The 23,650-nt window shown below is 42.9% G+C and overlaps 1 protein-coding gene across 4 annotated transcripts in view; it reads left to right on the forward strand.

The window, feature by feature from the left end:
• The first annotated feature begins 1,042 nt into the window (after positions 1–1,042).
• PRDM11 (PR/SET domain 11) overlaps positions 1,043–23,650 on the forward strand; it is a 48,812-nt gene continuing 26,204 nt past the window's right edge. For 2 of the 4 annotated variants that reach the window (XM_074230517.1, XM_074230519.1), the window contains exons 1-5: positions 1,043–5,512; positions 7,128–7,249; positions 8,838–8,941; positions 12,459–12,721; positions 17,816–17,883. In XM_074230517.1, the coding sequence (XP_074086618.1) occupies positions 5,411–5,512; positions 7,128–7,249; positions 8,838–8,941; positions 12,459–12,721; positions 17,816–17,883 (659 nt within the window). In that variant the 5' untranslated portion in view covers positions 1,043–5,410. Of the gene's footprint in view, positions 5,513–7,127; positions 7,250–8,837; positions 8,942–12,458; positions 12,722–17,815; positions 17,884–20,981; positions 21,404–23,650 lie in introns of all 4 variants that reach the window. The other 2 variants (XM_074230520.1, XM_074230518.1) reach the window with 2 other exon arrangements.

Raw genomic sequence — 23,650 nt, forward strand, 5'->3', positions numbered from 1 at the left:
AGGGAGAAGGAACAGACAGACAAGAGACAGAGACATAGACAGAAACAGAGACAGAGAATCAGACAGAGAGACAGAGAAGTGAGTTTGTGTGAGTTCATTCTTCTGTCGTACCCCTTCCCCTATCCTGGCTGAGGTTGAGGAATAAGGTCTGGAGAGGGAAAGGACCTTGTTTCAAGCATCACACACATACGGAAGGATGACCACATAGACCACCCTGCTAATTCCCAGGATGACTTGGAATGACTTCCTACTCTGAACTCTTAATCTTTAAAAGGAGGTTGTAGGGGACAGAGGTTGGACTGGATTGATCTCTCAGGACTCTCTTGGTTCTAAAATCCAAACAAAACTTCAAATGGAAGGAAAGTGACCTAAGGACACTGTTGTTGCCTGAAATCCCAAGGATGCTGGCCAAGCAAATGGCCAAGGCTCAGGTTCAGCTCTGGAACCCCCAGGAGGAGAAGTTGGTTACTGAACAAGTATCAATGTATCTGCCCACTTCTGGCCATCTTGTCCAGTCACTGTTAGAGGCCCATAGATGCTTTAAATGGGGAATGAGGATTTTTTTCATGGGAGACAGTGTTGTACAGTGGAAGTAACCTTGACTTTGGAGTCAAAAGATATGGATTCAAATTTTGCCTCTGCTCCTAACTGTCATTATGACCATGCTTGAAGCAGAAGCCTCTTTGAGCCTCTATTTCCTCATAAAGTGAGAAAGGTGGATTTGGTGATCTCCAAGAGTAGCAATAACTCATATTTATATAGGATTTGTCACATTATTTCATTGGAGCTTTGCAACCATTCTGTGAGATACATGCTATTATTTATCTTCACTTAACTGGTGAGAAAACTGGGGAAGGAAGAAAGGAAGGAAGGAGGGAAGGAAGAAGGAAAAGAGAAAGAAAAGGAAGGAGGGAGAGGGGAAAAGAAGGGAGAGAGGAAGGAGAAAGGAAGGAAGGAAGGAAGGAAGGAAGGAAGGAAGGAAGGAAGGAAAGCAGGGAAAGAGGGGGGAAGTGAGGAGGGAAGTGAGGAGGGAAGAAGAAAAGGAGAGGGAGGGACAGCTAAGTAGCAGGAGATTGTGCCCTGGCCCTGAAGTCAAGTGAACTGGAATTTAAATCTGACCTTGGCTATTGCTAACTGTGTGACCCTAGACTAGTCCCTTAACCCTGAATGCCTTGAGAAGAAAACAAAAAAGAAAAGAAAGAGAGAGAGAGAGAGAAGAAGAAGAAGAAGAAGAAGAAGAAGAAGAAGAAGAAGAAGAAGAAGAAGAAGAAGAAGAAAGGAGAGAAGGAAAGAAGGGAGAAAGAAAAAGGAAACAAGAAAGGAAAGGGAGAGAGAAGGGGAAAATTGTGTTGAACATTACAATGTTATCTCATTTGACCCTCACAACAACCCTGGTAGATAGAGTTATCCCCATTTTACTGTTAAGAAAACTGAGGTTGACAGAGGTTAAGTAACTTGCTCAGGGTCATACGGACAGTAAGTGACTGAGGTCAGATTTGAATTTGAATCTTTTAAACACCAACATTCTTCTATACTGTACTACCTTGCTACCTTTAGCTCTAAAGTATTTTAGTATTTTAGAGCTACAGTACAAAAATCTTTTTAATTTGACTTCTCTAGGTCTCAGTTTCCCCATCTGAAAGGAAAAAAAAAGGATAAAAGTCCCCTCTCATCCCCTTCATACTTTCTAGGCATTGTTGGTGAGATTCCTTTTGGGGGGAAGAAGGGGGTAGATTGTAACCACATTGAAAAGTCTAAGACTGACTTTAAGGTTGTGGATGGACCTGAAATCAGGTCCTGATTTCAAATCCTTCCTCTCAGACACTTAGTAGCCTTATGCCTCTTGGCCTCAGTTTGCCTCATTTGTAACATGGTGGAAATAATAAAAGTCCCTGCCTCAAAGGACTGTTGTGAGATAACACTTGGAAAGTGATTTGTAAATCTTATTGTTGTTACCAGTCACCATGGGTGAGGTTTGACCTGGGTTCCAGTAGCGCTTTGGAGGCTCGGCAGTAGTAGATGGGATCTGTGTCAAATCACTTCCCGGCAGTATAGGGACATAAGCTAGAGGGAGGCAAGACAGTCTCCAGAGTGGGGAGCCTGAATTTCCATTTTCCAGAGTCAGTCAGAAAAGAGAAGGCTGCCAAGGGAGTTCCAGCCAGGTATCTCAGGGCTCTGACCCAAGGCTAGCAAGAGGCAGCCCTGAGAGCCACGGGCCGGCAGGCCAGTCCAAGCTCCCTCTTTCTGCTGAAATCACCCTGGGCCCCAAGGCCCCCTGCCCCCCCCATCCTCTAGTGCATCCACCCGAGGTCAGCCCTGCCCCCACCCCAGCACCTATCACACAGAGCCAGACACCCAAACACCCGCCTCCTCTTCTCTTCCTCCACCATCCCCCACCACCCCTCCTTCTCTCCCCTCCTTTTTTTCCAGTCCTGTGTCTTGGTGAGCCTTCAGGCCCCCAAAAGGAACTCTGTTGATTCCCCCCACCACACACACACACACACACACACACACACAGGCACAGGCACAGGCATACACACACACACACGCACACAAGCTCACACACTTCTTGGGAAAAAAGCCAGGGGCCCAGTAAGTGGGGCCCTCTCTAGCTGGGCCTGCCTCCAACAGGCCTCTGTGCTTTGAGGGTGGGAGGGGGAGCTGAGCTTCAGAGGGAGCTCCCCCCTTCTCCCCGCTCTCGGGCACACAGCAGCCCAGCTGCCCCCCTCCCTGGCCTCCCAGCTTCCGCCACCCTCCCGAAACCCCAGCCAACTGCCTGCCCCCAAGGCCAGCATGAAGGCACATGTCCCTGAAAAGAATGTGGCCCCGCGGCTGCCTGCTGGGAAGGTTAGTAAAAAGGAAGGGAGCTTCCATCTCTCCCCATCTTGCCCCCTGGGACTGTACCCCCTTCTCCCCTCCTAGGTCAGTCTCCTCAGCCCAGCTTCTGTCTCTGGCCTGTTTTATTTCTCCCTTTCCCTGCTTGAGGATCAGAGCTTGATGCTGAGAGTCAGCTGGGAGAGTGAAAACAGCCCAAGATCCGGCACCATCTGTTCCTTTACCTGGGTGGCCTGGGGGGAAACCTTTAGCAAGCCCCTGGTCTCAGTTTCCCTCTCTATGCAAGGAAAAGCTTGGACTCATTAGCCAGTTTGGGAAACCACAGCCCTAGAGCTGAAAGGAGCCTCAGAAGAAGTCTGATTGAAACCCTTCATTTTACAGAGGAAGAAACAGGTCCGAGAGAGAAAGAGAGAGAGAGAGAGAGAGAGAGAGAGAGAGAGAGAGAGAGAGAGAGAGGAAGGAAGTGACTCACCTAAGGCCACCTAGGAGTTGCATTTTTTCTTTTCCCATCCCTGGCTCCTTAGAGAGAACCTTTGATATACAATAAATCCTTAATAAATGCTTATTCAGTTATGTTGCATTAATGTGGCAAAGCTGGGCTTTGCACTCCAAATTCCCATTGACATCGAGTTGCCACCCTTTACTGCTCTGACTTGGGGCCTCAGCCCTGTTTTGGATCCAGGCAGACCCTAAGTATTGCTAACTGAGGTGGGCTTATGACAAAGTTTGAGTCTCCCTCTCATGCATTATTGTTTAGAGGAATGTTTTACTCTAACGATATGTTTTACCTGAGTTGGAACTCAGAGGGACCTTGAAGATTAGCTTTCCACTTTATAATTAAGGATACTGAGGCTCAGTGGGGCTGCCATACATACATACATACAGACAGACAGACAGACATACAATATATAGATCAGAGTCAAGATGAGAACTCATGACCAGTGGCTACCATCTAAGGACCATAATGACCATGTTATAGACAAGGTTTTTTAATGACCTGAGCCTCAGTTTTTTTCATCTGTAAAATGAGGCTAATACTACCTTCACTACCTGCTAGCTCTGGAGGAGAAAGCAAGGCTGGTGACTTTGCCCAACCCTCCCTCACTTAAATCCAATTCACTTGCATGTCATGGCATCACCTCCCTGATGTCATGGTCTTTTTCGAGAACGAAGGGCAAACAACAACAGAGGGAAGTGCTTTGTAAATTGTAAAAGGGGTTGGGGAGGAGGGGAGAAGATGTGTGGAGTCATTGTGTTTACCAGAGTCATGCTGCCAGCCAGCTGGGTTTTGGGGCCCTGGGGTTGTGGTTAAAAGGGACTTGGTTGTTTTGAGATGGGTGTGACCAGGCAGGACCCACAGGAGTGACTTTTTATGTCTGAGGTTCAACTGGGATCCTCCTTGCCTAGATGGGGAGACTGTGACTTGTGGCCCATCTTTGCATTAAATCCAGTCCTGTGTTTCCTAAAGAGTCCACAGGAACCCGAAGACATTTTTAATCAATGAGGCTCAAAAGGAGGGACTAAGACCTGGGGAAAGAGAGATGCCTAGGCTTCGTTGGTGACACCTCCCAAATCAGGGCTGTCTAACCTAGATATCAACTCTCAACTCTTGTCTCCCATTCAAAGGTGCCATCTCCTCCCTCCCCTCCCTCCTGCCTTGTATGAGCCTTATACTTTGTAGAGAAAGGACATGGCATCAATTGCCAAAGAAGGAAATAGTCAATTTTGGGGGGTCTGTGAAAAGATAGGTAGGTAGTACATTGTTGATGGAGCTCAATTAATCTAATCATTCTCAAAAATGTTTGAAGATCATTTGAGAGCAGAGAGTCTTTTTTTAAAAATGTAGCTTTACAGCACTAGAACATAGCAATTGTTAAATGATGAATTGACTGAAAATAGAGAAAAATCTATTCATAACCTTTGACCTTGAGATCTTGTTACCAGATTTTTACCCCAGGAAGGCTAACTAAGGAAAGAAAGAAAAGCCCCATTTGCATCAAAATATCCATGACAGCATTTTAAGTGGGTTCCCAGGGATTGGGAAATAGGTTACTGAAATTAGAGAAAAGGAATATATTGAATGGTCACTGAATTTCAAGGAGCATCAGAGTTGGAGGAGAAGAAGATATTGTGGATAGATAACTGTTCAGGAAAGACCTAAGTTCATGCCTTGCCGCTGACCACATGATCAGTGGCTAGTCCTTGAATTTCCCCAAGCCCTCTTAATTCTATTGCCTTCCTTCTGTTAATTATTTCCTAGTCATCCTGCATATAACCTGACATATTTGTTTACCTATTGTCTACTCGATTACATTGTAAGCTCTTTCCAAGCAAGGACTGTTTCTTTTCCTTCTTTCTATCTCTAGGCTAGGGCATAGCACAGTGTTGCTGAATGATTGATTATCGATTCCCATGGCAATGTTCAACAACTAAAACTAAAAAAGGTTGCCTCTCTGTTTGTTTAGACGGAGTTTCCCATACCAGGACCTATCAGTTCTCCCAAACTTATCTAATTACAGTTCCAGATTCCCTTCCTCCTTCAAAGGAATAATGAATATGAAGAATTTAGAGAAACATGACTTGTGGAGAGAAGAAAGAAAAACCAGGAGAAAATCCATTCAGTGTCCACAATAATGCTAACAAGATACAGAATTCAAGTCAAAAAGTAGTGGCCAAGGTTGGTTCTGGAGAATTGAGGGTAAAACATACTTCCTTGCAGTTAAGAAATGGTAGAGGGGCAGCTCGGAGGTATAATGGATGAAGCATCAGCCCTAGAGTCAGAAGGATCTGAGTTCAAATTTGGCTTCACAACTTGATTCTTACTAGCTGTGTATCTTTGGGCAAATCACTTATGTCTGTTATCCCGCCTAAAAAAAAAGAGAGAAATAGTAGATTATATGTGCTAACAGTCATAGTTACCATAATAAATGGTTTTGTTGAACTGGTTTTCTTAGGGGTTTTTTTTGCAAGGAAAATGGGGTTAAGTGGCTTGCCCAAGGCCACACAGTTAGGTAATTATTAAGTGTCTGAGACTGGATTTGAACCCAGGTACTCCTGACTCCAGGGCCAGTGCTTTATCCACTATGCCACCTAGCTGCCCCTGTTGAACTGTTTTTAAAGGAAAAGTCCTGTGTGTGTGTGTGTGTGTGTGTGTGTGTGTGTGTTTTAACCCTTTTAGAGATATCACATTGGATATTCATAATAACTCTGGGAGATAGGTGCAGCTATGATCTACATTTAACAGTCTGAAGAAACTGAATCAAAACTAGGTTAAGTGACTTGCCCAGGATGGCACAGATAGTAAGTGTTTAAGATTGGATTTGAATTCATCTCTTCCTTATTCTAAGGTCAGTGCTCTATTTTCTGGGGCTTCCAGGTTGCAATAAGATTTTAATAGCCTCTCACATATGCCTCTAAGACCTTGTTAAGTCTCTCATCTGTGAAATATTACAGTTGGACTTAATGGTTTTTAGGCCCTCTTGGTGCTAAAACAGCTAGGTTCAAAGTAGAGAGAGTGTGTTGGACCTAGACTCAGAAAGACCAGAGTTAAAATCTAGTCTTAGACTTTTATTCTTGTTACTTAACCTTTGCTAAATGGAGATAACAGTTCCTAACTCCCCTGCCCCTCCAGGGTTGTTGTGATGATAAAATAGATTAATGTTCCAAAGCCTTTTACATAAAAGCCATATGTATATATATTTGCTATTGTGATGATGGTCATCATCATCATCATCACCATCATCATCATCATCATCATCATCATCATCTTTAAAACCTTGATACTGTGATCATATGAATCCACTAGCAAGCACACAAAATGGGCAGGACTTTGGATTTGAATTTAGAGCTTCCTCCCTGATCCTCATCCTATCTCTAGTCTGTTCACCTATGTGCCCAGGGACTGAGTGGGACCTTCTTGACCTGTATTCTATGATCTGGAGTGGGGGCATAGTTGAAGGCAACCTTTCCTTGCATTCATACCAGCCACTGAGTTACTTCCTATTTAACCTGGGCTGCTTCATTGCCTATGCCATTTGCTGCCCCCAAACCTGTGTCTCTCATGGTTTCAGGTAACCCCTAGACCAGCTTGGAGAAGAAATGGCATTTCCTCTTGGCCATTATTCATCTATTTTTGTCTTTCATGTTCTTGAAGTTTCCTCCAACAATGACCGGGGTTTATTGGCTTCAAGGATAACAGGAAACTAATTCCTAACTCTCCCCACTCCATCACTCATACCTTTCTCCTTTCTTCTTTGTTCCTTTTCCCCAATTCCCCTTTCCCCTGTCCCTAGAACAGAATGACTGAGAACCTGAAGGCCTGCTTGGCTCATACCCAGGCTTCCATGGGGGAGATGGTGACTGTGAAGACAGAGGTCTGCTCACCCCGACGGGACCAGGACTATGGTCAGCCCTGGTAAGGTATCTTCTATCATGCTGCCAAAGAGGGCATTGTGGGTAGAGGCTGGGTTTGGGTCATCAGGGAAAATGCTTAAGTCATAAGAATCACCACATTTTAGAGATAAAAAGGAACCTTGGGACTTGGAATATAAAATTTCGGTGCTGGACGGACTTGAGAACTTAAAATAAGAGACTTTTTAAAAATTTCAATTTCTTCAATTTATAAGCATTTAATTTTTTCCCTTCTTCATTGAAAAAGAAAAAAAAGAAAACCCCTATAACACATGCAGAGTCAACACTTAACCATGTCCAATTCTCATTCTTTATCTTGAATCCATCACTTCTTTGTCAGTAGGTTGGTAGCAAGCTTCATCATCTGTCCCCTTGCATTAAGGTTGGTCATTGAGTGGGATTCTGACGTCTCTCAAAGTTGTTTGCCTTTGCAGTGATACTATTGGATACATTGTTCTCTTGGTGCTGTTCACTCAGGGTCAGCTCATATAAGTCTTTCCAACTTTCTCTGAAATCATCCCTTTGCACATTTCTTATGGGACAGTAGTATTCCAATTGTTTGTATACTTTGTTCAGTTATTCCCCAGTTTATGGACAGTCCTCTAGTTTCCAATCTTTGTTTTTGGGGGTTTTTTGCCACTATAAAAAGAACTTAAATAAATATCCTGGTACATATGGGTTCTTTAACTCTTTCTTTGATTTCTTTGGGATTATAACCAAATACTTGTATTGATTCAGAAGACAATATCAAAGGTTGGAGTTTAGAAGGGACCTTAGAACATAGAGCAGAGGTTGTCAGAGCTAGATGAGACCATAGAACATAAAATAATGTTACTTTTAGAGCTTTAGAATAGACTTTAGAACAAAGTGTATGGAATATTAGAGATGAATGGTCTTTAGAAGACAGAACATAAAAAAAATTAAAAAAAGAAGGCAGAACATAGAAAGTCAGAGCTAGAAGGGGCCTTAGAAAATAGAGCATAGAATTTTAGAAACAAAAAGATCTAAGAACAAAATATTCATGCTAAAGAGATCATAGTATCATAGCCTGAGATCTAGAAAGTATATTAGAGATTATGTCATTCACAATCCTCTCCCCTCTTCTAATTTTTTAAACCAAAGAAAGGAAGGTCCAGAGAAGCTGCAGTGACCACCCTTAGGTCAAAGAGGTCCCAGAACACAACGAAAGAATCAGATCTTGAACTCATTTCTCCTGAGTGCCAGTGCTCAGCTATTCCCATTTGGAATTTGTTACCACACTCCCTTAATATTGACACCTGTCCAATTTTGCACAGAGGCCATAGAGAGGATTACTCTTAAGTCAAAAGTCAAAAGACAGTTCTTGATGAAGTCAGAATGTTTTGCAGATTACTGGACTGGGCAGGAGATGGACATCTGTCCTGTCAACAGGCGAGCTGGATTTGGTTTCATTAAGTGGGTAGCCGGAGGTGATGAGAAAGGGTCTGGGGTGGGGGAGGGGCTCCACTTCTAGGATAGCCAGCCTAGCCTTTAGCTTCTCTTGCTATCCTTAGTGCTTGGCCCAACCAAGTTTCTCCTCTCTGTTTCCTTGTCTCTTTCCCTGACCTTCCCAGCTCCGGGAGGCCTGACCCTCCATCCATGGAAGTGGAATCCAAGAAACCGAAGGGGAAGCGAGAGCTGATCATGACCAAGAGTTTCCAGCAAGTAGACTTCTGGTGTAAGTGGGGCCTTGACTGGCATTCCCCACTCCCTTTATATGAGTCTTCCCCTACCCCCATGGAGGGGGAGGTCAGGAAGGATCTCAAATTTGGAACTGAATGACATGCTCAAGCAAGTTCTTAGAGACACTAGAAGATTATGGCGAAGTAGTCATTGGCGACTATTGTTAGAACCTAATACCTCGGAACCTTAGGGGATGGGTGAGGAGAGACTCTGAGGGCTCATCCCAACTCCTTCTCTAAGCCTCAACATTTTGAGGGTGTGAGTGGGGCCCGAGACTGTCAGAACCCGTGACTCAACATCCTAGCAGGGGAAACAATCTGCAGTCATGCTCTGCGGGCTTGCTTCCATGTAATTCTCAAGCAATGGGGAGCACAGATGGTGGCCCCAAGTCCTATACGCAGGTGGTCCCAGCTTTCCATAGGGAGAGTGGTGATAAGAAAGGTCAATCAGTCATTTAGATCACCAAGTATTAAGTACTCACGATGTTCAGATACTGGGCTGAATCCAAAGAAAGTCAACAACATAATCCCTGCCCTCTTAGAATGGGAGGAACACCATGTAAATAATCACACACTTCCAAGATAAAAGGAGGTCATCCCAGAGGGAAGGAATAGCAGTGAGAAAAGCAGAGGCATCAGGAAAGGGAGGGTGAAAGGGGTTGTTCAACTCTAGTTTTATGGAATGCTTCAATTACAAAACCTCAGAGATAGAAGTCCAAACCATCATTGTTTAGCCAGTTTTTAGTCATCTCCTACTCTTCTTGACCCCATTTGGTGTTTTTTGGGGGGCAAAGATCCTAGAGTGGTTTGCCATTTTCTTCTCCAGTTCATTTTACAGATGAGGAAATTGAGGCAGATGGGACCAAGTAACTTGTCCAGGGTCACACAGGTAATAAATGTCCAAGGTCGGTCACATTTGAACTCAGGTAGATGACGCCAGACCCAGCACTAGGCACTGTCGCGCCACCTAGTGGCTAAAACAGGAAATCACATCATACAGTAGCAGAGCAGAGGTTACCTCCCCTTACCTTGAACAGGGGGAGCTCCCTACCTCCTCTGGCAGCACTCTTGGACAGCTGTAATTATGGAGAATGGTTTCCTGACATCAGGCTCAAATTTATCTCTTGGAAACTTGTGTCCATTACCTAATAAGAAACCAGCTCTGTCTTGTACATAATAACCTTTCATATACCGGACAAGTGCTGAGGTCTTGGTGTTCTCCAGTTAGCCATTACATGTTTCTTCAGCTGATTCTCAAATGACACGAACTCAGAATCTTGGAATAGGTCTCCTCTAAATGTAGAAGAGAGAATATGAGAGCTTAGAAGACGCTGTAAAATGTAAGAGTGAAGAAGGTGCCTTAAAACACAGAATGTCAGAAATCTGAGAACATTGAACGTGAGAGCTAGAAGGGACCTGGAGAATGGAATGTCAGAGCTGATGGAGGCCATAAAACACAGACTATAAGAACTAGAAGAATTCTGAGAACCTAGATTGTGAGAGCTAGAAGGGACCTTGGAAACATGGAACGTCATAGCTGAAAGAGACCTTAGAACACAGAATGTAATTGCTGGAAGGGGTCTTAGAACCAAGAATATTAGAGTCAGGAGGGATCTTAAACATAAAATGTCAGAGTTGATGGATGCCTTAGAACACAGAATATCAGAACTAGGAGAAGACTAAGAACATAGAATGTGAGAACTAGAAGGAACATTGGAAAATGAAATGTCAGAGCTGAAAGAGGTCTTAGAACACAAAATATCAGAACTAGAAGGGGGTCTTAGAAACAAAAATATTAGAGTCAGGAGAGATCTTAAACATAGAATGTCAGAGTTGATGGAGGCCTTAGAACACAGAATGTCAAAACTGGAAGGGATCTTAGAACCAAGAATATTAGAGTCAGGAAGGAACTTAAGACATGAAATGTCAGAGTTGATGGAGGCCTTAGAATACAGAATATCAAAACTAAAAGAACCACAAGGACATAGAGTATGAGAGCAAGAAGGGACCTTGGAAAATGGAATGTCAGAGCTAAAAGAGGCCTTAGAACACAGAATGTCAAAGCTGGAAGGGCTCTTAAAACCAAGAATGTTAGAACCAGGAGAGATCTTAGAACATAGAATGTTAGAACTGAAAGAAACCGTAAAATATAGATTATGAAAACTAGAAAGGATCTTGGAAAGTAAAATGTCAAAGCTGGAAGGGACCTTGAAACCCAGAGAGCTGAATGGGGTCTTTGAACTGATAGTATTAGAGCCAGGAGGGACCCTAGAACATAGAATGTCAGAGTTAAAATGGGTTTTAGAACATGGAGTATCTGTTAAGCTAGAAGAAGCCTGAGAACACAGAATATCAAAACTGGAAGGGGTCTGAGAACTAGAGGAGACCCTGGAAAAGAGATGACTGCAACTGGAAGGCCCATAGAGCAACCAATCAACAAGAAATTATTTATTAATATTAGTTTTTTTGTTTCTTATCCCTCCTATTCCTGTTCCCTTTGAAAAGAGAAAAACAAAAACAAAATGAACATGTATCGCAAGCAAATAGATTCCCTTAATGGCCACCTCCAAAGCAATATGCTTCCTGACCTGCTCTCTGGGTCTGATTCCTCTCTGTCAGGAAGTGGGTAATATATTTCTTTATAAATCCTTAAAATCCTGCTTGGCCATTGTTCAGCAAGACTCTGTTAAGCATTTACATCGTATCTGGCTAGGTTCTGGAATGCAAATAATAAGACTGAATCAATTTCTGCTCTGGTGAAGCTGACACTAATGGGGGAGACAACAGGTGTGTCTAGAAATACATACAAGCTAATGCAAAGAAATACAATGTAGTAGAGTTCAATATGGTGTTTTGGAGGGGAGGTGGAGGGAACTGACTCTGGTGGGGCTTGGGAAAGCCTTCCTGTAGAGGATATTCTCATTTATGGATCACAAATATAGAGATGCAAAGAGCCTTGGGACTTTTGAGTCCAACCCCTTCATTTTACGGATGAGAAAAATGGGGTCCCAAGAGAGTTAGTAGTTTATTCAAAGTCCTACCCAAGGAGGAAATTGGGGTGGTCTGAATCTAAATCCCAGTCATAACTTGAGAGAAGTCCAACTCATTTAAACAATTACAATAATGACAACTGTAATAAATTAGATGCTTTCAATACAGTACCTAATCTTGTCAGTTTTTACAAATATCCTCATATTTGACCCTCACAACAACCCCAGGGAGGTAGGCACTATTGTTATCCCCACTTTTCAGATGAGGAAACTGAGACAGGAAGAGAGTTAAGTGACTTTCTCAGGGTCATACAAGTAGTCAGGTGTAAGATTTGAACCCTGATTTTTTTTTTATTTGAAGTTCAGTGCCATGCTGCCTCCCCATACCCACTTGTTTCCTGTTGGTCCCTGCAGTCCCTCCCTTGGGAGTCAGCTGAGGCCAATGAGAAAGGCCTGCTACCTGTGAAGGATGCTTTCCTGCTCTCCAGTAGCTAATTAACTTTTCCCCCTTCTGCTCCTGCAGTCTGTGAATCCTGCCAAGAGTATTTTGTTGATGAATGCCCCAACCATGGCCCACCCGTGTTTGTGTCCGACACACCCGTGCCTATGGGCATCCCTGACCGAGCAGCCCTCACCATTCCACCTGGCATGGAAGTTGTCAAGGAGACCAGTGGGCAGAATGATGTTCGCTGCATGAATGAAGTCATCCCTAAGGGACACATCTTTGGACCGTACGAAGGGCAGATCTCAACGCAGGATAAATCAGCTGGCTTCTTCTCCTGGTTGGTGAGTTTCCCCCTCTGCTGCTCATGTGGGGCATCCTTGGCAGGAATTCACTGCTAGAGCCTAGGTCTCAGCTCCTAGACCCCTTCTTCATCACTAAGAGATGGGTAGTAAATCCTGTTGTGTCCACAGATTAAGACCCAATGTGACTGAGGAGCCCACCCGGTAACAGGAGAATCATTAGGAAACATCGTGGAAACTTGGCAAAGACACTGGATATATTTGTAAAATGAGGGAGGTAAATTCAAGGACCATTTCAGTACCAAAGCTATGATCATATTTCATCATTCCAAGTCCTGCTTAGGGCAACTTAAATGGCCCTAGGACAAAGAATGTCTGTAGTCCTCTGCATTTCCTCTCTCTTTTGTGCCTAAGTGAGGATATGATAGGTCTTCTGGAGCACAGTCCTTACCAACTTTCCCAATAAGATAGGGCAAAAAACTGTCCATTCTTTTAGTTAAAGAGATTAAGGGGAGATAGAACAGATGGAGCTGATGGGAGATAAGGTGATATTTAAGGAGGGGAAAACAGAGCTCTCAAAGGATGTCTCTCCAGCAGTGCTCTCTGGTGGCACAAGTGACGCCCAAGGAAAGATGACTTTTCCCATGTTTTGAAGACAATGTAGGCATCCTTGTGAAAAAATAGATAATGTCAAGGGTTCAGCCATCATGTTGCCAAGAAGTAAACTAACCTGTGACACAGAATTGCATCTGAGGCTGGTAGCATGCCCCAATCTGCTTCCTGTCCATTTGTAAAAATGCCTCATTAAAGTGTCTATATAATAAGAAAGAAAAAGAAGGAAGAGGAGAGAAGGAAAAGGAGGAAAGGAATATAAGAGCTGGGAGAGATCTTAGAACCAAGAATGTTAGAGAGGGGAGAGACCTTAGAAAATGGGATACTGAGAAATATCTTAAAGAATGTCAGAGCTGAGTGGAACCTTCAAACATAGAATATCGCTGTTGGGAAGAACCTTTAAACCAAGTGTCAAAACAGAAAGGAACCTTAGAATGCAGAATCTTAGAATACAGAATATCAGAAACTGGAGAAGTTTTAGAACATAGAATATCAGAACTGGGAGGATCCTTGGAAAACAGAATGTCACAACTAAGAGAGACCTTAGAATATAGAATGTCAGAACTGGGAGGGGCCTTAGAACACAGAATGCCAGAACTGGGAGGGATCTTAGAACATAAAATATCACAACTAAGAGAGACCTAAGAATATAGAATGTCAAGAGCTGGGAGGGACCTTAGAATATAGAATGTCACAGCTGAGAAAGACCTTAGAACACAGAATGTCAGAACTAGGAGCAGCCTTAAAATTTAGAATGTTAGAACTAGGAATGTCCCTAGAACACAGAATGTCAGAACTGGGAAGAGCTTTAGAAAAATAGAATGTTAGAATTAAAAGGAGCCTTAGAACATTAGAACAGGGTGGAGCCTTAGAACATAGAAAAACCAGAGCTGAAAAAGAGATTAGATGTTATCTGATCCAGTCCCTCTCTCCTTTTGTATGCAAAAAAGACTTTAAAAAGACTTTTTCCAGTTCTGAATTTATGATCTTATGATATCAAATCCTAGAGAGAAAAGGGACTCACCCGAGGTTGCATTGCTAACTAGGAAAAAGAGTCCTAACTCTACCCCAGACCTGACTCCCAGCCTGAAGCTGTTGTCACACTATGATTCTTTCTAAATAAAGTCATCCCTTGTGAAATCTGAGCCAGGATTTTAGGATGGTGAACTTGGGTCCCCTATCCAATTTTGAGACCAGCCTGGTTTTAGGGGTAGAGCCTTGAAATTGGAGCTGGATGACTTGGCCCCCAAAACCCTTGCTCAAGAAGTCAGTCTCCTTCTCGGAGTTTGAGTTTCTTTATCTCTCAAATGAGGCTTTTGGATTAACGATTCTGAGAGTCCTTCTGGCTCTCAATCTATGCTCCAGAGAACATTATTAGCACCTTTCATTCACATTCTTTAAGTCACATCTTCTTTTAAAGGCACTGAGGTAACAAAAATGAAACAGTCCCTGCCCTCGGAGAGCTTACATTCTTGCAAGGGAGATGACATCACTGTAATGACCATTTATGTGCTTCTTAAAAATTATAAATTGCTTTAATATGTTATGTCATGAGATTCTTCAAAGAAGTCTTGTGAAATAGAGGCTTTGGAAATTGCTATCCTTTTTTTTAAAAATGAGGGAACGTGGTCTCAAAGAGGTGAAGGGCCTGGTCCTTCTAAGATCACTTTGCTAATTGCTGGGGATGTGAAGAAAGGGGAAAAACCCAGCCCCTGCTCTCAAAAAGTTCATGGTCTTAATTGTGGGAGAGCACACTTATAAATAAATCAAAGATAAATGAGGGAAAGTTTTAGAGGAAATATACTAGCCTTAAGGGGAAGTGGGAAAGGAAGCCGGAGAAGTCAGAAGGCAGGGAGACAATTCCAGATCTGAGAGACCCCATAAGAAAAAGCAGAGTTGAGGGAGTGTCATATGTGACTAATGGCAAGGTGACCTATAGCACGGGCTCAAAGGACACCTGGGAGGATGTTTTAACAAAGGAGGAGAATCATAGGATGTAGAACATTAGAATGGTTAGAGATCTTAGAGCAGAGGTCTCGAGGTTGGAAAGGACATTGAAGACTGGAATGTCTGAACTGTTAGAACAAAAATACTTCACTTTTTTGCATCATAGACTCTTGACTTTCTCAGACTTATGCTTTTAAATACTCAACATAAATAGTAGGATTACAAAGGAAAGCAATAATATTGAAATTCAAAAAAAAATTTTTAACTAGTTCATGGACCTGTAGCTTAGAACATGGATCTTCTAAACGAGAGGGGAACTTAGAACATTCTATGTAGGAGGTCAGAGCTGGAAGGGACTTTAGAACATGGAATTCTAGATATCAGAAATAGAATGGCCTTTTGAAACCACCTAGACCTACTTCCCCATTTTACCGATTACACAGAATTTCCAAATTGGAGGGGACTTTAGAACCTGAGTCCAGCCCATACCTGAATAAGAATCTCCCCTTATGTACCAAAGAGGTGGTCATCCAATCTGTGTTTAAAGACCTCTAGAGAGGGAGAACCCTCTACCTCCCTAGGCAACCCATTTCTCTTGGGGATGGTTCTAATTGTTAGTACCCTTTATTTGACATCAAGCTTGGACCCATTTCTTTTGGTTATACCCTGCCCAAATATTTGAAGACAGTTGCCATAACCCACCCCCAATTTATAGGCTTATACATTTAGAGTTGGAAGAGATTTCAGAAGTCCTTAAATTCATGACCCTAATTTAACAGGTAAGAAACTGAAGCCTATAAAGGTTAAATAACTAAACTAACTTCACACTATAGTAATGGGTTTCAAATTCAGGTTCTCTGACCCTAAATCCATCACTCTTACCACACCATGCATGCTGGGTTTCTCTTCCCCATGGTGTGGTCTCCAGTCTCTTTAGAATCCTTGTTTTCTTCCTCTGGGTGGTTTTCAGTTAGAAATATCCTTGCTAAAATCAGTTCATTAGCAGCATTCTTTATTTTATTTTTTAATTTGAATTCAATGAATATCAAAGGAGAAAGGAGATGGCAAGGGAATCAGCATTTATAGTCAGGTACTTTATTAAGGGCTTTTACGAATATCATCTCATTTTCAAAGGAAACTAAATGTACATTCTGTATGCAGTGTTGAAGAGAACATGGGGATTCATTGAGAGACCAATCAGTGAACATTTAATAAGTGCCTACCATGGGTGATATACTGTTCATGGAATTGTGATGGCGTATCTATTCCGTTACTTACCTGATCCCTCCCAGGTTGTTCCAAGCACTTCAGATTTCTTTCTAGTATCATGCAGAGATTGAAGAGAGGGCTTGTTAGAGATTTATAACCAAAAACACTGTCTCATTTAAATAAAACTTTATTCCATTCCCGTCCCCATTATACAGATGGGAAAATAGAGGTCAGTTTGCTGACAGATTATATTTTTCTTAACATAGCCTGGATATTCCTGTATGTAACTGGCCAGGTCATACTTCATATTCTATCCAACAGGATCTCTGTCATCTTGCTGTCCATAAAACTCTCACTTCCTCACTCACACATCTTTTCAACCTCTTACTGTGGGAACCATAATCAAATCAATGCTAAGTCATTTGAGACAGCTAGGTACTACTGTGGAAAGAACTCCAGACTTGGAGTAAAGAAGAACTGAGTTCAAATTTGACTTTCCTCAGAAACTTACTAACTGTGTGACTCTGGGCAAGTCACTTCGTCTCTGTCTCCCTCAGTTTTTTCATCTATAAAAGGAGGGCAAAAAATAAAATCTACCTCTTAGAGAAGCTGAAAACATCAAATAAGATAATATTGGTAAAACATTTTGCCAACTTTAAAACCAACCTGTAAATATTAGCTAATATTATCATCATTGCTTCTAGAGTAGTTGTCGTTAGATTGCCCAGTGCCCACTCACCATCTCTGGGACTTGCCGGAACAAAACCTTACCACCACTCTCAATATATACTGTCTCTTCTGTTAGAGGGGACAGAGACTGTTTCCCCTTTATATCTCTAGCCTTCAGTAAAAAGATTAGAGCCATATTGCTGTTGATGTTCCGCTATTTCAGTCCTATCTGGTTCTTCATGACCCCGTTTTGGGGTTTTTCTGACAAAGATTGCTGGAGTGGTTTGCAATTTCTTTCTCCAGCTCATTTTATAGATGAGGAAATAGGCAAGCAGGGTTGAATGACTTGTCTAGGGTAACACAGATAGTAAATGCCCAAGGGAGAGTCAGGACTCTCTGACTTCAGGCACAGCTCTCTACCCACTGTGCCACCTAACTGCCCAGATTAGAGAAATAACAAATGTTTAATAAAATGTTTTCATTCTAAGCAGGGCTTAGAGTATTGACATCGACCCCTAAGATCACACAGTCATTCTGGGGACAATTTTCAGGGAGTTGTCCTATGGAGTTGAACCCAGGCAGGGTGGGCAAGAGTGGGACTCTCCATTCTGAATTTGAGGGAAGGAACCCAGAAGTAGTAGTAAGTTAGCTAGCCTGGTCCTGCCCTGATTTTGCCAGACTCTTTCTTTGCCTTTCCAGATTGTTGACAAGAATAACCATTACAAGTCTATCGATGGATCGGATGAAACCAAAGCCAACTGGATGAGGTGAGTCCTATTCTCTGTTGGGGTGCTTCATTGTCACCCCCTCAAATGAAGGAGTCAGGGAGTGTGGGGCATGGGGGGAGTTATCATGGGAGGGAAGAGAGCCTACAAGGCATGCTTTGGAAATATCTCACTCAATGTGATTCTACTTCCTGCCACCATCCAGCCAAAGGGGTAAGAAGAAATGGTCCTGATGCCATAGGAACCCTGAAAATAGGGTGAAAATAGGAAGGAAAATAGGGAAGAAATTGACTTACTGCTAGCTTTTCACAAGACTTTCTTTAAAGGGGCTACCTCCAGGCAATGGAGGTTCAAGACTCTTGGGATGAGGATAGGACAAAGCCTTCTGGGGCTATGTACTGCCCCTGCCTATGTTCTGTTTAGGAGAAATTAGTTTCTTTAGGAAACTATGAACAAGGGAAGGGAGTGAAGTTCTCCTCCTCCCTAGTGTTTCCCAAAGCCTTCCTACTCTTCCTTAATCACCTAAGGGACCTCATCTTTGTCCTGAAAATAGTACTCTTTAGGGTATACTAAGTGACCTCAATAGCTGTCATAGCACTTTGACTGTGGAGAGGTCACTATTGTCAGAGGTTTAGGAGACTTAGGAGTAGGGCATATCTGGACCAATCCCCACATTTCACAGCTAAGGAAATAGAAGCCAAAAGGGTATGTGATTTTTCCCAAAGTCACCCTTCATTAAATGGCAAAACCAGGATTTGAACCCACATCCTCTGACTCCAAAAAACATTAATCTATAACTGTAGAGTGCTAAAGAGTGCTTCTCTTTCAGTGACTAGGTTGGGAAGAAGGAGGAGAAGCTAGCTCCTTAGGGAACTATGAACTCAAGATTGTGTTCAACAGCAATCTTATATGAATTCAAGCAGTATTCCAAACAAGACTGAGAAATTTCCATCCACTCATAGTGGCCCCATAGACATAGTTAGGATACATGAGCTGTGAACTTGACCTCGCAGATTGGGGTGGGGTGCCATTGGTCAAGGCATAGATGTGTAGTCAAGTGAGAGGTAGGCAAGTCCATGTGACTTGGCTACTCTTTGGTTAAGGCATTTACTTGCAATAGGCAGTTCCCTAGAAAAAGAATCACTGGGGAAATGCAAGGAAGATAGGGGGAGGGCAGGGGTCAGGAATGGGCTTGATGCAAATGAGATGAGGGGATTGGAGGCTCCCTGGTTTCAGACAAACTATTGCATTGGAATAGCTACTATTTTGGTTTTTAGAATGAATAAAAATGAATTAATTCCTGTAAATGAGTGAGTGATAAGAGTTAGAAAATCCTTTTCCAACCTTTTAAAAGGCTCATGTTTACATGCATTCCTGAGCATGCAAATAGTAATTATAATGATTATGATGATAATGACAATGATAATAATGATTTTTAAGGTTTGTAAAGCACTATATATGTGAATATACAGAGCTCATAATATTTATGTATGTATATCATTATAGATAGATAAATAGACAGATAGACAAACAGACAGACAGATTAAATGGATGGATGAATGAATGGTTGAATGGATGAGTAGATGGATGGATGGATGGATGGATGGATGGATGGATGGATGGATGGATGGATGGATGAGTCCTCACTACAACCATATGAGATAAGTGCTACTATTGTTCCCCTTTTACATATGAGGAATCTGATACTGAGAGAAATTGAACTTTCCAGGGGTCTCATAGCTAGGAAATCTAAGGCAGGATTTAAACTCTGGTCTTTCTGAGTCCAAATTCTGTGTTCTAACCACTTTACTCAATAGTTACTGATTCTGTGATATTCCCAACAAGTGTTCATACATCTTCCCTCTTGCTGGGGTTGCTGGAGACAGGGGCCTTGTTTTGGGGGACCAGGAACCCTTCCTGTAGCCAACTCTTTGAGACTGGTTGGAATGAGCTGGTCAGCTTCCAGAGGAACAAGCAGGAAAGCCAGATTGCCAATCTCCTTCACTTTCTTCTTATTGTGCTTCCAAAATGTGGTTGCAAGTAGAGATCCTTTGGAGTCACACCTATGATCTCGAGGGGATTCTGGAGACTATTTCATTTAACTCCCTCATTTCACAAGACAGTCCAAGGATTAAAGAATTGGAAGAGAATTTAGGAGCCTCCTAGACCAACTTCTTCAATTTATCAAAACAGAGAGGTTGAGTGACTTACCCAAGCTCATGCAAGTAATAAGTGGCAAAGCCAGAGTTTGAACCTAGGTTATTTGGTCACACAGGAAGCAAGGAGAAGCACTTCCTTTTGTCTCCAGGTCCTCTAATTTCAAACCCCTTGTTTGTCTTTATAGTTCCAAAGCTTAGTCTTTAATAAATGTTGACTGTGATTCCAAGAGGAATGAATGAGACTCTCCACCATGGTTTCTCCAGGTGAACCAAGCTGTGGACTTGGCTTTGGTTCCCACTTTTCACTCCCTTTTCCTTGAAACCCTTTCTCAGGTAGAGATCGTAGTGCTGGTAGAATGCTGCCCAGGAGACTGGGTTGAGTTTTGAGGGCAGGACTTGCTGAGGACAAGCAGAGTCTTGAATTTCCTGGATGTCCCTGCCCCATTCCCTCTAGGCTGCCTAATTGCTTCTCTACTGAAAGGACTCTCCCAGATGTTGCTTAGCTTTGGGAAGTTGGTCAATGTGGACCTTATCTCCTGGGCATCAGAGTTCAGGTGCCTTCCTCCTTTTGCAATCACTTTCTTGGTTCTTTGGAGGGTCTTGTGTCATTGGGAGTTGTGTTGTGAGCTTTGATATACATTGTGACTCTACACTTGGGGTTGCAGAGGAAGGATTCTTGTCATATTCTTTTCTTTGAAGCCTCGTACCTACTACATAGCCTATATTCCCCTTTCCTTGGTGTCCCTCTGACCCATTCATCTGGGTATTATTCTCTCTTGGACTTGGTGGTTCCTTCTATCTGTTGGGGGAAGATAGAGGGGGCTGTCTTAGACAAGAGTGGTAATGAAAGCCACAAGCCAATTCCTGTCAGCTCCCTCTTAGGAAAGTCCAGTTAGATAGGGGCAGGAACCCCTCCCCCCATCCCAACCCTTCATTGATTTCTATTTACCCAATTGTGCTTTGTGGGATATTCAACTCAAGGAATATGACATCCATGACTGAACGTAAGAGGAAGCCTAAATTCTCCAAGGATGAGCTGGACATTCTGGTCACTGAGGTGACCCACAACGAAGCTGTCCTCTTTGGGAGGGAGACGATGAGGCTGTCCCATGCCGACAGGGACAAGATCTGGGAAGGAATAGCTCGGAAAATCACCTCCATCAGTCAAGTGCCCCGCTCAGTGAAGGACATTAAGCACAGATGGGATGATATGAAGAGACGTACTAAGGACAAGCTGGCCATCATGCAGAAGTCACTGTCTGGTCCTGGCAGTGGAAGTCACCCCCCTACCATTATCCTTACCGCCCACGAGAGAGCTATTGAGTCCACGTTGCACACCTCCCATTCCATCCGTGGCTTCCCAAGAGCAGATCTGAATGGTGTGGACAGTCCTTCGACTAGCTGTGAGTATCACTTCTTTAACCTTCTGCCCTATCCTTTATCTCCCACTGCTTCCTCCCTAATCTCTCTGAGTGTCCAAGCCATTTCTGCCTCCTCTGGGCTTTTCTGTCTCTTTGCCTGCTCCTTGTTCTCACTCTGCCTTTTCTGACTTCTCACAGTTCTTTCTGCCTTCTCTACCTTTTGTCTTCTCTCTCTCTCTCTCTCTCTCTCTCTCTCTCTCTCTCTCTCTCTCTCTCTCTCTCTCCCTCCCTCCCTCCCTCCCTCCTTCCCTCTCTGTCTTTTCTCCTTCCATGCTTTCTTTTCATTTCTCACTTCCATATTGTTTTCTTTCAAGTTTTCTGTCTCTCCTACTCTCTCTCCATATCACACAGACTGATTCTTAGGCCAGGTTTTGAGGGAACAGAGTATCCTGGTCTAGTAATCTGGAGTCATTTAGGACTTTGGTATCATTTGGAATTGCTGAGGGAGTCCACCCGGGGATCTGCCTCTCTTCCATCACAGGAATTCCAAATTCTTCAGGTCCCACCTTATTCCCAGCCCCACTGTCTCTACTGAGAGCTAACTTTCTTTAAATACTGGTGTTGGGCCTGCTCAGCTAGCTACTGAGAAACTAGAGTGACAGAAAAGGTAAGAGTTATCAGGGAAGCTCAGCTGGTGGGCAGCTGACTTTTGGAGGCCAGAGTCTTCTTCCCAAAGCCCCATGTCAATGGAGTACAGACTTGGAACCAGGAGTTCACAAACTCATAACTTTTGAGTTTGGATGTGAGTTTGGAGGCCAACTATCCTAGTGCCCCCTCTTTTTGACATGAGGAAACTGAGGCCTAGAAAGGTTACTCAGGATCAAAATACTAATATCTTACATGGGTTTGGAGCCCAGGTCTTCCTGATTGTTAGATCATCACTATAATCTGCATGTTCATGGTCTCAAAAGTCACTCCTTAGAGCAGTCATTTAAACCTTTGCTGGCTTCCTCATATAAGATAGATTAGAAATAATAGGATCTTAGATTTCTAGAGGCCATTGAGTCCAACTCTACCCATTTTGTAGTTGAAAAAGGGGATTGGGGAGGCTAGAACTGTGACTTGTCCAGCATCATACACGTTTTAAGTTTCTGAGGTGGGATTTGAATGCATGTCTTCTTGACTCAGTCATCGGCTACACCATGCAGCCAACTCTCTACAACCCTACCCAACTACAGGGATTTTGACTCCCTCAACCCATTAGACTCCCTCAACCCTTCAGCCTATGAAACTCCCTTTCTAAAGAACAGGTCCCTCATCATTCATTGGTCATGGATTATCTGGTTTCTGAGATCTTGATTTTGGGAGTAGGACTGTGTGTATGGGTGTGTATCCACAGGTGGCATGTTCCCCAGGGAGATGAGAACAGTGCTGGGGTGATAGATGAGATCGGATGGAAGTGTAGTTGCTGGAAACTGTGAAGCTTGGAAGCTTTCCATTACAAGATGTGGAGAGACTATGGAACCGGCTAGCATGGAGAGTCTTCTCTCAGTCATTGAAAGACTATACGTTTAGCTAGTTATCTTGTTCAAGATGACCTTTGCATGTGAACAAGGGGATGCCAATGACCAGTCCCAAAAGAATACTCCAAGGACTTCCTTAGTCCTCCCTCTGGTCACAAGATCTCTTCTAGTGACTGGAAAATGGTAGTGGTGGAGACGTTAGAAAGTTGTGGTTTCTATTGTCCTTCACCATCCTGTACTCACACACAACTTCAAAAACAGTTCCCCTCTTCCCTTCATTTCCTTTTCCCCACCCCAACCCCAAGCTGACATTTTAATACTGCAGTGTTCATGATGATCACGAGGTGGCACCAAAATACTCATTAATGGCAAGTCAAGACTTTGGAGTTCAGAGAACTGTGAGCCTTTTACACAAAAGAATCACAAAACAATAAAAAAAAAATCACGAAACATCTAAGCTAGAAGGGGCCTTAGAATATAATATGAAATATCAGGACTAGAAGGGACCTTAAAATACTGAACACAGAATGTTAGGATGAGAAAGAATCTTAGAACATAGAATGTCAGGGTTGAGAGGGACTTTAGAATATCAAATGTTAGAGCTTGGAAGAGCTTAGAACATAGAATGTTAGAGCTTAGAGGGACCATAGAACATGACATGTTAGAGCTGGAATGGATCTTAGAATATAGAATGTTAGAGCTTAGAGAGACTTTAGAACATAGACAATGAGATATTAGAGTAGGGAAGAACCTTAGAAATCATCTA

Source organism: Macrotis lagotis, chromosome 3 (genome assembly GCF_037893015.1).
Source record: "Macrotis lagotis isolate mMagLag1 chromosome 3, bilby.v1.9.chrom.fasta, whole genome shotgun sequence".
In the NCBI taxonomy this organism is placed as follows: domain Eukaryota; kingdom Metazoa; phylum Chordata; class Mammalia; order Peramelemorphia; family Peramelidae; genus Macrotis; species Macrotis lagotis.